Source organism: Hevea brasiliensis, chromosome 4 (genome assembly GCF_030052815.1).
Source record: "Hevea brasiliensis isolate MT/VB/25A 57/8 chromosome 4, ASM3005281v1, whole genome shotgun sequence".
NCBI classification, from domain to species: Eukaryota; Viridiplantae; Streptophyta; class Magnoliopsida; order Malpighiales; family Euphorbiaceae; genus Hevea; species Hevea brasiliensis.
This window is the reverse complement of record NC_079496.1, coordinates 30303408-30317180: the sequence shown is the minus strand read 5'-3', so window position 1 is coordinate 30317180 and position 13773 is coordinate 30303408. Positions and strand designations below refer to the sequence as shown.

At 34.5% G+C, this 13773-nt stretch overlaps 1 protein-coding gene and 1 long non-coding RNA gene across 2 annotated transcripts; one reads left to right on the top strand and one right to left on the bottom strand.

Annotated features, from left to right (window-relative positions):
* Positions 1-1603: 1603 nt before the first annotated feature.
* On the bottom strand, positions 1604-2082 carry LOC131179049 (uncharacterized). The gene is made up of 2 exons (XR_009148053.1): positions 2011-2082; positions 1604-1838 (listed from the first exon to the last, which is right to left on the bottom strand). It is a non-coding gene; the product is annotated as an uncharacterized LOC131179049 (long non-coding RNA).
* Positions 2083-6714: 4632 nt separating this feature from the next.
* On the top strand, positions 6715-7112 carry LOC131179048 (protein RALF-like 32). The gene has a single exon (XM_058144763.1). It carries the CDS (start codon positions 6715-6717, stop codon positions 7042-7044), a length of 330 nt encoding a protein of 109 aa, XP_058000746.1. The 3' UTR covers positions 7045-7112.
* Positions 7113-13773: the final 6661 nt, after the last annotated feature.

Genomic DNA, 13773 nt, shown 5'->3' with positions numbered 1-13773 from the left:
TTTTTTTAAATTATATAATAATTGATATTCAAGATAGTTTGGAGGACGGTTTGGAAGCGGTTTAGGGATGATTTAAGGGTAGTTTAAACCAAAAAAATTAGAGAAAAATTTTATTGATTCAAAATTTAAATTATATTTGTAAAAATATTTTAATTTTTCTTAGAAATCTTTCAATCAAAATAAAATAAGAAAAAGAAAGAAAAAAAATTATTTATCTTTAAGAAAAATTTAATAAATAAAGATTTGAACTTCATTAAAAATTTAAAGATGAATTTTTTTTTAAAAAAAATTAGTAAAAAGTGTGTAAACTTAATTTTGCCTATATATCCTTTTAGGATTTAGAGGAATAAAAATTTCTAATTCTATTACTTGCCTTTTTTTTTTAATTATATAATAATTGATAATTAAGAAGTATAAAAGAGAAAAAAAATTAAAATAGAGGGTATTGAAAATTTTATTAAGAATTTAAAGTAATAATAAAGTAATTGAGATAATACTGAAAATTTCAGTAAGTATATAAAATAATAAAGTAGGAAAATTGAGAGAGTATTGGAAATTAAAATGAGTATAGAAAATAATTATTTAGAAAATTTGAGAAAAATTGAAAAATATTAAGAATTGAAGAAAATGCAGAGAATAATTGTGTAGAGAATTAATGATATATATAAATGAATTAGGAGTGAGGTAACATTTATTGAATTTTTTTATATTTAAATCGCCAGTTTAATTCGGTTTGAAATCGTCAGTTCAATCCGATTTAGAACCGTCGGTTTACGGTTCTTAAAAAATATGAACCAGAATCAAATCACATAAGGATGGTTTAGGTCCAGTTTGAAGTCGGTTTCAATTTTGATCGATTTTAATTCAGTTTTGATCAAATTGATTTTGATTCGGTTCCGGTTCAAAATCAGATTGTGGCCACTCCTATATTGGAGGCAAGGGCAGGCCAAGTGATTAGGGGTAGATGTATAGTGGTTAGGGAGAGTTTTTTGAAAAATGTTTTTAATTGAGAGAGATTATTTCATGTAATTATTATATGGATGAGGAATAAAGTTTAGCATAATTAATCGTTATAATTGAAAGGAGTATTTATAGTAAAGTAGTATCTTGAGAACCATTGAACGTAATGTGGGGAAGAGCAAGATGTGAAGCCCAACATGTTTTTAAAACGACATGTATTCGTGTCCATCAGAAAATATCAAGAGATGCAAGATCTCTGATGAGCTCTACTCAGCCCACATGTCAATTCTCTAATCATCTTATAATTCAAGGATTATAAATAATAAATCAACGTGGCTATAAATAATTATATGTTCAGCAAAAATGTTTTAAAATTGTGGGGAAAGGCCTAGCCGGTAGGAAGGATTAGACGAGGCCCCTTTCCTCTAGGAGACTAAATTCCATTTTGCAGAGATATCAAGTTAGGATGATCCCTCTTTGCGAATGAGCAAGCTTTCTGGTAATTTTTTAATTTTTTTTTTTTTTTTTTTTTTTTTTTTTTTTTTTTTTCATTTCTTAATTTTAATTTATTATTAAAAAATAAATTTTAATTTTGTTTAAAAATTCATTTAACTTGTTACAGTAGATTTTTAGATTAAAAAAATATTAAAAGTACCTTTTTACATAACATTGACGACCATCAGAGTTTATTACAAAAATATTAATTCCATCACTATAATTTACTCTATACCAATGATACTCTAGTGGGAGGATTTTCTTCCTAAGCCATCCTCATGTGGGATGCTCTTCATTCGCCAGGAAGCTTAGCCCTCTCATTTAGATTTTGAGGGTGCTTTCATCCCGTGGGGAGGCCATTTATTTCAAGCTAGGAGTGTCCTCTGCAAGGTAATGCAAATCATTGTTTTTCTCAAATTTATATATATGAAACCAATAACTAATATCTAAATCTCAAAATAATAATAATAATAATAATAATAATAATAATAACCATCCAATATGTAAATTTGCATATCCTAATCCAAGCCATGATAGGTTTGGTGAAGTGTATACCCGTAGTGCTACTGCCACTAAGAGCTCCACTTCCCAGATTGGAGAACAAGATTTTTAATTTCCTCTATAAAGTTGTTAGCATAATTACAGTAATTAGCATGATTATAGGAAATTTTTGTAGCATAATTACAGCAATTAGCATGATTATAGGAGATTTGTGTAGCATAATTATAGCAATTATTATTCTTGTCCAAATTAGTTCATATTTTCATGTATAAATAGATGTAATATCTCTGTAAATGAGACACAGACAAATACATAATCCTTTTCTTCATTACTTGTATTCTTTCTTCTAACATGGTATCAGAGCCATAAAGCTTTTATTTCTAGTTTTTGGGGTCTCTCTGCTCTCTCTACAACCTGTTCTGGTTCATTCTTTCATACCTATTATTATACCATTTTTTTTTCTCCTCATCTTGTTATCAATGGAGAAATATGATATTTCAAGACCTATTGCAGCTTGATTCATTGGTTCCAACTATAATCTTTGGGTTCAAGGAATGAAAAGTTTTGATAGGTCGTAAGCTTTGGCGTATTGTTCTAGGAGATATCAACTGCGCCCGACAAGAGAGAACGATGAAAGCCCGATGCAAAATTTCTTGACCGTCTTGAGGATTGGGATAGTAAAAATCATCAGATCATCACCTGGTTTCGCAATACCTCTGTCTCATCCATCCACATCCAGTTTGCTAATTATGACTCTGCAAAAGAAATCTGGGATTTTTTGGCTAATCGATATCAGACCACTAGACTTGCCCACTATTATCAGTTGTGGACTACTCTTCATAATCTGAAGCAAGAAGCAGGTCAATCTGTGAATGATTTTCTTGCCCAGGTCCAACCTATTTGGAATCAAATATCTCAGGCCAAAATCAGTGAAGATCATCTTCATCTCATTCAAGTTCTAATGGCTCTTCGATCAGAATATGAGGCCGTTCAAGCATCCATGCTACATCGAAATCCACTCCCATCATTGGAAACTGCTATTCAAGAGATTATTTTTGAAGAGACTCGTCTCAGTTTGGATAAAACTCCTCAATTTGAAGCTGCTCTTGCAACTACTCGATCCTCACATCAGAAATCTGGCAATCAACTCTGTAAGAATTGTAATCAAATTGGTCATGCTTTTGCATATTGTCCTACTATAAAATGCAAATATTGTCATGGTTACGATCATATTCTTGAACATTGTCCCACACGTCCTCCAAGACCAAAAGGAGGGCAGTCTAAATTCAAGAATGTCTCAAAGCCTGGATCTTCCTCATCACTACCTTTGTCGCTCATCGAGGGCTCTACTGCCATCACCATGAGTGATCTTGAGGCACTATTTAAACAGGTTATCTCTTCTAATTCTCCTGCTGCCATGTCTGCCACTCCGGGTAATTCTTATTGGCTTTTTGACTCTGCATGTTGTAATCATATGACCACTAATATTAAATTCTTGTCTTCTGCAAAACCTGTATCTTCCTTACCACCAATCCATACTGCAAATGGTACTAAAATGAACATCACACATACTGGTCATGTGTCTACCTCAAATCTTCATCTCCTTGACACCTATTATATCCCTAATTTGGCACTCAATCTTATTTCTGTTGGTCAGTTGTGTGAAAAAGGACTAAATGTTATTTTTTCTCCCCATGGTGTCCAGGTACAAGATCCACAAACGAGACAGAGAGGGTTGCAGAGTGGGTCGATTATTTGAGCTTGCATCTTTACATCTTCCTCAGAGATTTGTGTCTGCAGCTACAATCCCTAATTCCTCCATTCACCAATGGCATCTTCGTCTTGGTCATGCTTCTGCCAGTAAAATTCAACCTTTAATTTCTCGTGGATTATTAGGATCTACTAAGTTTGAGTCATTTAATTGTTTAAATTGTCAGCTTGCAAAACAACCTGCATTATCTTTTTCTCATAATAATACTACTGCATAACTCCTTTTGGTTTAATTCATTCGACATTTGGGGTCCTTCTCCTATTTCTGCAATAAATGGTTTTTGTTATTTTGTAATATTTATTGATGATTATTCTCGATTTACTTGGATATATTTTTTGAAACATCGATATGAGTTATCACAAATTTACATCACATTTGCAAAAATGATTAAAACTCAGTTCTCTTGTGACATTAAAATTCTCCAATGCATAATGCCATGGAATATCAGGATTCTTCTTTACTTCATTTTCTTAGCCAACAAGGCACCGTTGTTCAACGTTCTTATCCTCACACCTCTCAATAGAATGGGCGAGCCAAACGCAAGCATCGCCATATTCTTGATTCTCAGACGCATTTTTCTTCTTTCTGCCTCATGTCTAGAAAAATTTTGGGGAGAAGCAGCTTTTCATGCTGTTTATATTATTAATCGTCTTCCTACCTTGGTTCTTCATAATTTATCTCCTTTTGAAAAGTTGTTTGGACAACCTCCTGACTATTCCATCCTTAAACCTTTTGGATGTGTTTCTTTTGTTCTTTTACAACCTCATGAACATACCAAATTAGAACCCCGTGCTCGTCTATGTTGTTTTCTTGGTTATGGCATTGAACACAAAGGGTATCGTTGTTGGGATCCTGTTTCTAATAAGTTACGATCTCTCGTCATGTTACCTTTGGGAAAATACTATGTTCTCTTCTCTTTCCAAATTTCATCACTCAGTCAATACCGACTCTATTTTTCACTGACTCCTCCAAAGAGCTGTTTCCAAGTCCTGATCCAGGTGATTGTGATGTGCTCAATATTAGCCCAACTACACCTGCCCCTGTTGAATCAGCACCAGTTGTTGATCCAGTACCTGCGCCTGCATCTCCTCCTAGCACTACTCTTCGTCGTTCTACCCGTGCAACAGAAACTCCTCATTATCTTTCTGATTTTCACTGTTACTCTACTATTGCAACCCTTCATGAGCCTCGTTCTTATCGTGAGGCAAGTACTGACCCTCTTTGGCAGCAAGCTATGACTGACGAACTTCAGGCTTTAGAGAAAACTCATACTTGGGATGTAGTTGATCTTCCACCAAACACGACCCCTATTGGTTGCAAATGGATTTACAAAATCAAGACCCGTTCTGATGGAACTATTGAACGCTACAAAGCTCGCTTAGTAGCCAAAGGGTACACTCAAGAGTATGGTATCGACTATGAAGAAACTTTTGCTCCAGTGGCCCGATTAACATCTATTCGCAGTCTCTTAGCTATTGCTGCAGTTCGTAAATGGAAAATTTTCCAGATGGATGTCAAAAATGCTTTTCTTCATGGTGATTTAACAGAAGAGGTTTATATGCATCCTCCACCTGGTTATCATTCACCTCATAAGGTTTGCAAACTTCGACGAGCCTTATATGGATTAAAACAAGCTCCCAGGGCCTGGTTTGCCAAATTTAGTTCCACTGTTGCTCAACTTGGTTTTCTCTCTAGTCCACTTGATTCTGCATTATTCACTCGCCGAACTGACAGTGGTATTGTTCTTCTGTTGGTTTATGTTGATGATATGATAATAACAGGAGATGATTCATCTGGTATTTTAGAGTTACAACATTATCTCAATCAACATTTTGAAATGAAAGACCTGGGTTCTCTCAGTTATTTTTTGGGTCTTGAAGTTTCTCAAAATTCTGATGGCTATTATCTATCTCAAGCCAAGTATGCATCCGACTTACTTTCTCGGCGGGCATCATCGATAGCAAAACAAAGATCAACCCCATTGGAGCTCAATTGCAAACTTACACCTCTTGATGGCACTCCTCTTGATGATCCTACTTTATATCGATGACTTGTCGAGTCTTGTTTATCTCACGATTATCGACACGATATTTCATATCTTTGTTCATCCGTCAGCCAGTTTATGTCTGCTCCTCACTCAACTCATTTCTCTGCAGTACTTCGAATCCTTCGTTATATCAAAGGCACTCTTTTTCATGGTTTGCACTTTTCCGCTATCTCCTCCCTAGTATTATCTGGCTACTCTGATGCTGATTGGGCTGGTGATCTAACAGATCGTCGCTCTACAACTGGTTATTGTTTCTTCTTGAGTAATTCTCTTATCTCTTGGCGTAGCAAAAAGCAAACTGTTGTTGCACGTTCTAGCACAGAATCTGAATATCGTGCTCTTGCTGATGCTACATCTGAATTACTTTGGTTACGGTGGTTATTAACTGATTTGGGTGTCACTCATTCTTCTGCCACAATGCTTCATTGCGATAATAGAAGTGCTATACATATTTCTCATAATGATGTATTTCATGAGCGTACCAAACACATCGAAATTGATTGTCATTTTATACGTCATCATGTTGCTCATGGCACCATAAGTTTGATTCCTGTCTCCTCTATCAGCCAAACCGCTAATATATTCACCAAAACGCATCCTCCCGCTCGCTTTCAGGATCTCTTAAGCAAACTCAAGTTGGCACCTGTGCTACCACCTTGAGTTTGAGGGGGGTGTTAGCATAATTACAGCAATTAGCATGATTATAGGAGATTTGTGTAGCATAATTACAGCAATTAGCATGATTATAGGAGATTTGTGTAGCATAATTATAGCAATTATTATTCTTGTCCAAATTAGTTCATATTTTCATGTATAAATAGATGTAATATCTCTGTAAATGAGACACAGACAAATACACAATCCTTTTCTTCATTACTTGTATTCTTTCTTCTAACAAAAGTGGTTGAGAAAAAGCAGAAAGCAAAACTCCAGGACAAAAATGGAGCAGAAAAAGTCTTTCTTTCAGTTCTGCTTCCTTGCAATAATCCTGATTAGCTTATCATATCTCTGCAAAAACAAGGTTTCAGCATCATCATCATGCAATGGTTCAATAATAGGAGAGTGCAATGAAGAGTATGAGTTGTTGATGGAATCAGAAATCAGTAGAAGGTTTCTTGAACAGGAGAAATCCATCTCATATAAAGCCCTAGACAGAGACAAACAAGCATGCAGTGGTGATAAGGGCCAATCTTATAGTAGCAGTTGTTTGCCTCCACCCTCCAATCCTCCATCTCGTGGTTGTTCTAAACGCTATCGTTGTAGATCTTAATTCGCGAAATCTTCTCTTTCCTTTCTTTTTTTCCTATCAATTTTACTCAGCAATGAAAATGAATTATATATGATTTTAAGTGCAATGATGTAATATTCGTCACTCCAATAGCTTTGAATTCACGCTTTTTTTTTTTTCAAATTAATGCTTTTTTTTTTATTTATTCGTCAGTGATTTGTTGGTTTCGGTAGAAGTATTATTTTTATTTCTTGAATTTAAATTTTTTTCCCTAAAGTTATCTCAAGTATATTAAAAATTAATGGGCATTAACCATCTTTTTAATTTTATCTTTTATCTTTATTAAATATAATAAATATTTATACAAAAAATAATTAGGTGAGATAAATGATATTTTAATTAATTAATAATATTTTTTTTTATATAAATGAGGTTATCTAATCACCAAGTGCAATAAATAAAAATAGACGAAGAAAGTAATAATCGTGAAAGTTGGAGAGAAAATATGTCACGATTTAAACGATTTTAATCTAATTTACATTATAACTTTAGTAAGTTTTAGAGGCATGGCTCTTCTTGGCCCACTTTAACCTCAATTAAGAAAATTTTATAAAGTAATAAAACATTTTTATGATTTAAAAATTTTGTATATATGTTAGGAAGAATCCATGATTTTTTAAAAATATAATTTTTGAAAGTTTTCAAAATCATCATTTTTTAATCCACTAATTAGTGAATTGAAAATATTTTCCTTTTAAAACCTCCAAATATATATATATATATATATATGTTATAACAAGCATGCAAATCTAAGGCACACACAAATCGCACAATCACACAGTATTGAAAAGAGAATAAGAATAACACACAGGATTTAATGTGATTCAACCGTAAAGTCTACGTCCATGGGCAAGACAAAAGAAAAATGTTCCACTATAATGAAAAAAGTAAGATACAATCAATCAGAACTCTCAAACCCTAACCTCAGTGTGTTTCCTGAAGATCTCACAATTCTATCGCAAAGGGTAGAATATTATAATATTTATACTGGTCCATACCGCGGAGACGTTACCCCCACACCCCCAAGGAGATCAGTGGTGGGCTTTGGGTCCGGGCTTATCGACCCATGGCCTCCGCAGCGCGAAATTTTCGGATCGAGTCACAATTCGGGCTTATGAAAATATATCCAAAATTTCAAGCCACAAAAAATAATAATTTTTTTCCTTGACTTGAATTCTCTCAATCATCAACAAAATAACCAAAATACACTTTGTCTTGCCATATGCCCTCGCAAGGGCACTACTGAGCACTACAAATGCCAACCAAGTCTAGGCAATGCCTAAACTTGCTGACTAGGACTCCCTTGGTCATCATATCTGCTGGATTATTATGTGTAGAGACTTTCTGCACAATTACAGTCTCTTGAGATACAATGTTTCAAATGAAGTAATATCTGACATCAATGTGCTTAGTTCGCTCATGGTACATCTGATTCTTTGTGAGATGTATTGCACTCTGGCTATCACAAAACACTGTTGCCTTGTTCTGTATCAACCCAAGATCACCCACCAAACCTTGTAGCCATAAAACTTCCTTTACTGCCTCTGTTAAGGCCATATATTCAGCCTCTGTGGTAGACAAAGCAACTATAGCTTGCAATGTTGCCTTCCAACTGATAGCACTTCCAGAAAGAGTAAACAAATAACCTGTCAAAGATCTCCTCTTGTCTAAATCTCCTGCAAAATCTAAATCCACATAGCCAACAACAGAATCACTCATCTTGGCCCTATCAAATGTCAAACCAACATCTGTAGTACCCTTTAAATACCTCAAAATCCATTTCACTGCCTGCCAATGCTCTTTCTCAGGACATGCCATGTATCTACTCACAACACTAACTGCACGTGAAATGTCAGATTGGGTGCATACCGTAGTATACATGATGCTACCAATAGCACTCGAATAGGGAGCACTAGACATGTGCTCCATCTCCTGATCTATTTTTGGTGACATGTTTGCAGATAACTTGAAATGGGTAGCAAACGGAATAGTCACAGGCTTAGCATTATTCATGTTGAAACGCTTAAGTACTTTATCAACATAGGCCTATTGAGACAAGAAAAGCTTCCCAACACTTCTATCCTTGGTAATTTCCATTTCTAATATCTTCTTTGCAGCACCCAAATCCTTCATCTCAAACTCATCACTCAACTGCTTTTTGAAAATGTTAATTTGTGACATGCTTTTAGCAGCAATAAGCATGTCATCCACATACAATAGCAAATAAACAAAGGAATCATCTGAAAGCTTCTTATGATACACATAACTATCATATGAACTATGATTAAAGCCATTATGAACCATGAATATATCAAATCTTTTGTACCACTGCCTAGGAGACTGTTTCAGACCATATAAAGATTTCTTAAGCAAGCAAACACAGTTTTCCATACCTGGAATGACAAATCCCTCAGGCTGACTCATATAAATTTGCTCCTCTAACTCACCATGCAAAAATGCTGTCTTCACATCTAGTTGTTCAAGCTCTAGATCATGAAGAGCAACCATAGCAAGTAAGACTCTGATAGAACTATGCTTCACAACTGGAGAAAATACTTCATTAAAGTCAATCCCCTCCCTCTGAGTAAAGCCTTTTGCTACCAACTGTGCCTTATATCGAGGTGCTTCAACCCCTGGAGTGCCTTCCTTTTTCTTGAACACCCATTTGCAACCTACCACTTTTTGTCCCTTAGGCAATGTTACAAGCTCCCAAGTTTGATTCTTGTGAAGAGATTCAATTTCTTCACTCATAGCATTGACCCACTGATCTGCATTTGAACAAGAAATAGCTTCTCTATAATTGCTGGGTTCATGCACATCAACTGTTTCAGCAACTGACAAGGCAAACACAACTAGATCTGTATATGCATATCTCTGTGGTGGTTTAATCTATCTTCTCTCTCTACCAGTTGCAATGCCATATGGTTCCTGTTGCTGTTGCTCAGGTGCATCCTCTTGTTGATCAGGATCTTGCACCTCATCCTCTGAATCACTAGACTGATTTGCTGAAGTATCAATATCAAGCTCCACCTATTCTCTGACACCGTGATCTGATTCTTCTATTGACTTCTCTTTCTGACTATCCAATGAAGTAAACTCATTAAATTCATCCCTACTGATAATTAATCCTGGAGACTTTGGATCATTGTACCACAACCTATAGCCTTTCACTCCAGATGCATACCCTAGAAATATGCAATTTTTTTTGCCCTCGGCTCAAGCTTACCATCTCTCACATGAGCACAAACAGGGCAACCAAATACTCTCAACTGAGAGTAATTGTCACACCTTACCCCTCTGTAAGGCATAACATGACCTCGTAGAATACCTAATGAACTACCGAACTTCACCTACCGATAACTAATTAAGTACCCTACAAGGGATTTTAAAACAATTTTCTTACCTTTTAGAAGTGGTGAGCATTTTCTTATATTTAAAAGAAGTTTAAAAACTAGTTCAAAATTTTGTCCATTTTTATTTTTCCGTAATTTTTTGGAAAAATTTTGGCAGAGTGCCGTCTATATTTGGAGAAAATAGTTCTTCAAAAACCTGTAAAAACACTTCCAATGATTTTTTTTCATCAAACTCACTACTACCTCAATACAATTCAATATCATTTCTCAATTCAATTGTCATAAAAAATAGTACTCAATAATTCCATTCATATTTCATTATAATAAATTGTCACACCTTACCCCTCTGTAAGGCATAACATGATCCCGTAGAACACTTAATGAACTACCAAACTTCACCTACCGATAACTCATTAAGTAGCCTACAAGGGATTTTAAAACGATTTTCTTACATTTTGGAAGTGGTGAGCACTTTGGTAGAAATTAAAACCATTTATTCAAGGTTTAAATACTAGTAAAAATTTTTTTTTCCATTTAAATTTTGCCGCAAATTCTATAAAAATTTTGACAGAGTTTCCTCTGTATTTTGAGAAAACCGTTCTTCAAATACCTGTAAAAAGCACTTCTAAAATTTTTTCTCAACCACTACTTCGGTTTCACAATCAACTCAATCAATTTCACAATCATTTCTTTCTCAAGTTCAAAATTCAATAGTCCTCAAGGTACAGTCATTCAATTTCATGCATTCATATTTCTTTAAAGATAGACAATTTATGTATACATCATACAAAAATTTACATTAAGAAAATCCAAACTAAAGTTTATTACAAATTTTATACATATTTTGTACAAGCTGCTCAAAACCCATCTTCACATGTCCATACATTTCTGTGCATTACATACATCAAAATAAATATTTACGATCAGGGTATAAATTATACCCGATAGCTTCAAAGCAGAACGATCCTTAATCATCAGCAGCTCGATCATTGCTCCTCTAGTCTCTGTATTCACAAGAATAAGCTATCGCTGAGTACTAGGACTCAGTGGTGCACAACATACTAAAATAATTTTTATGCAAAACTTAAATCACATTTATTCAAAAATTTGACTAAACATGAGCATTAAACACAAAAACATAAATTATGAGATTTTAATGCAAATCAGATTCATTTCAAAGTATCAAAACACATTTCATAAAACCCACAGTTAGATCATGCCATTCGAAACAAATAGAATCTCAATAGCCAGAGGCTAAAGAGAAATCATATCACAAGGCTAGCTAGCTCAAATATATGGATATCCATTCACATCCTCTTCTACTGGCACACCTCAACACTTTTCCAGAGAAGGAATCAAAATTCGAAACTAATTACCCCCACTAGTCATGCTAGTGAGGTGTTCAAATATATGGTCATGACACTGTGGTTTCAAAACTTATCTTAACAATTTGCTAAACATTTTCATTTCAAATATACACAATAACTTTCAACAATTTAAGTCAAAACATCATAAATAATGTCACAAATAAATTTTTAACAATTCGAAGCAAATGTAAAATACATATTTCATTCACTTTATCAATAAACTTTACAACATGGTGATGTTGTGCACAAACCTCAAGCGAGTCGCCTCTTAGCCTCGACTCGGTTCCTCGGGTTCCTTCCCGATATTCTTTTCAACTGAAATACACAATTTTACAATGTTTCAGGACTAGAACTTAACAAAAATCCAAAATAAATTTAACTTCACATTTACTTGGTTCTAACGTGTAAAATTCGACGTTCTCGAAATTTTTGTGTTTCGGGTTACTATTCACTGCACTATTCAAGTCAAATAGTTGACTTTCTAAGGCTTAATAGGTATGGGAACTCCAACTTCACCCACATACCACATTTTGATCATTAAACTTGTTGGTTTTGGTTATTTTCTCAAAGCTTAGGTCATTTTGGCAAAATTGCCAATTTTCGGTTTTGGTGCTCCGAAGTTGCACTGTTCCATTGGTCGATCTATTGTTGGAATTTGACAAAACTTCCTTCATAGAAAATGTTCCTTATTGTCTTAAGTGTATTCTCATTTTTGGATCACCTCAATCGGAGTTTTGTAACTCAAGTTATAGCTAAAATAAGTTTACTGTTTACGTGCACTGTTCACACTGGTATTTTGGGTCTGGCAGATTTTTGGTCCAAATTTGTTCAGTAATTTGATCAAGTTAAGTTCATAATTTGGTCTAAATTTCTTCATAAAAAATGTTCTACTATGTCTTAGGTTTCCATCGATTCAAGAATCACCTAAATCCGAGTTTCCTAGAGAGAGTTATAGCCCTTCAAACATTACTGCTCAAATAGAATTCTGCAGAATCGCAGGTTTGGAAACTCAACTTTGCTCAATAATTTGAATGGGTTAATGGCCTAATTTGGGTTGGTGTTCTTCATGAAAGTTTTAGGTCTATATCATATCTAATTGCTGGTAAAATGTCAGGTCATTTTGACCTTCTTAACTCGAGTTATGACCAAATGAACGATTCTTGTTCATTTTGTCGATTTAGTCTGATGGCACTGCTCTCATTTCACTTTGGTCAATTTGTTCACCAAGTTTTAGTTAGTTTTGGCCATGGTTCCTTAATGAAAATTGTGCTATTTTATGTCTATTTTCATCTCCAATTAGTGGCATATCAATTGGGCTTGTAAAATTTGAGTTTTGGTCCTTCAAAGTGGGTTTGGTCATGCTGCCAGCAGCATGACCATTGGACCTACGAATTTGGTTTTTATTTTCACAATTTCCACATATCTCTTTTGGTCATTATTGACCATTTTTCATCTCATAATAGACTAAAGTCATCATTTAATCATTTCTCCAAAATTTGCCTCAAAACCCTGGGCCTCCAAACCCTAATCTTACTAATTTTTGCATTTACTTGAATTCTAATTGTATATGTGATACTCATCCATTCATTTACACTTAACAACTTTATTGTTTGCATCAAAACATCCATTTCAAACATAACCCTAGCTGTCCAATTTCATACATAGTTCCTCAACAATTGTTTTTCTTTTCATATTTTCCATGCAATTCACACTTATTCAACCTCATAACCATTCATAATACTTAATTTAAAAGAGAAAATGGACTTACCTAAATTTGTGAATTTCCACTTCTTCAATCCTTCAATTTTCCTTATCTTTTTTTTTTTCAATCTTCAAATCAAAGCTCAAGGGAAATTTTTTTTTTAAGGGAGTTGTGAAATTAATGGAGGTTTTTAGGGTTGTGAGAGCTTAACACAAGCTTTCATGGTGGAGGAAGAAAATGAGAGAGATGAGAGAAAGAGAGGAATCGGCAATAAGGAGAAAGAAAGAAG

Coding starts and splice junctions, on each gene's coding strand:
- LOC131179048 (XM_058144763.1), top strand. CDS start 6,715: ATGGAGCAGAAAAAGTCTTTCTTTCAGTTCTGCTTCCTTGCAATAATC.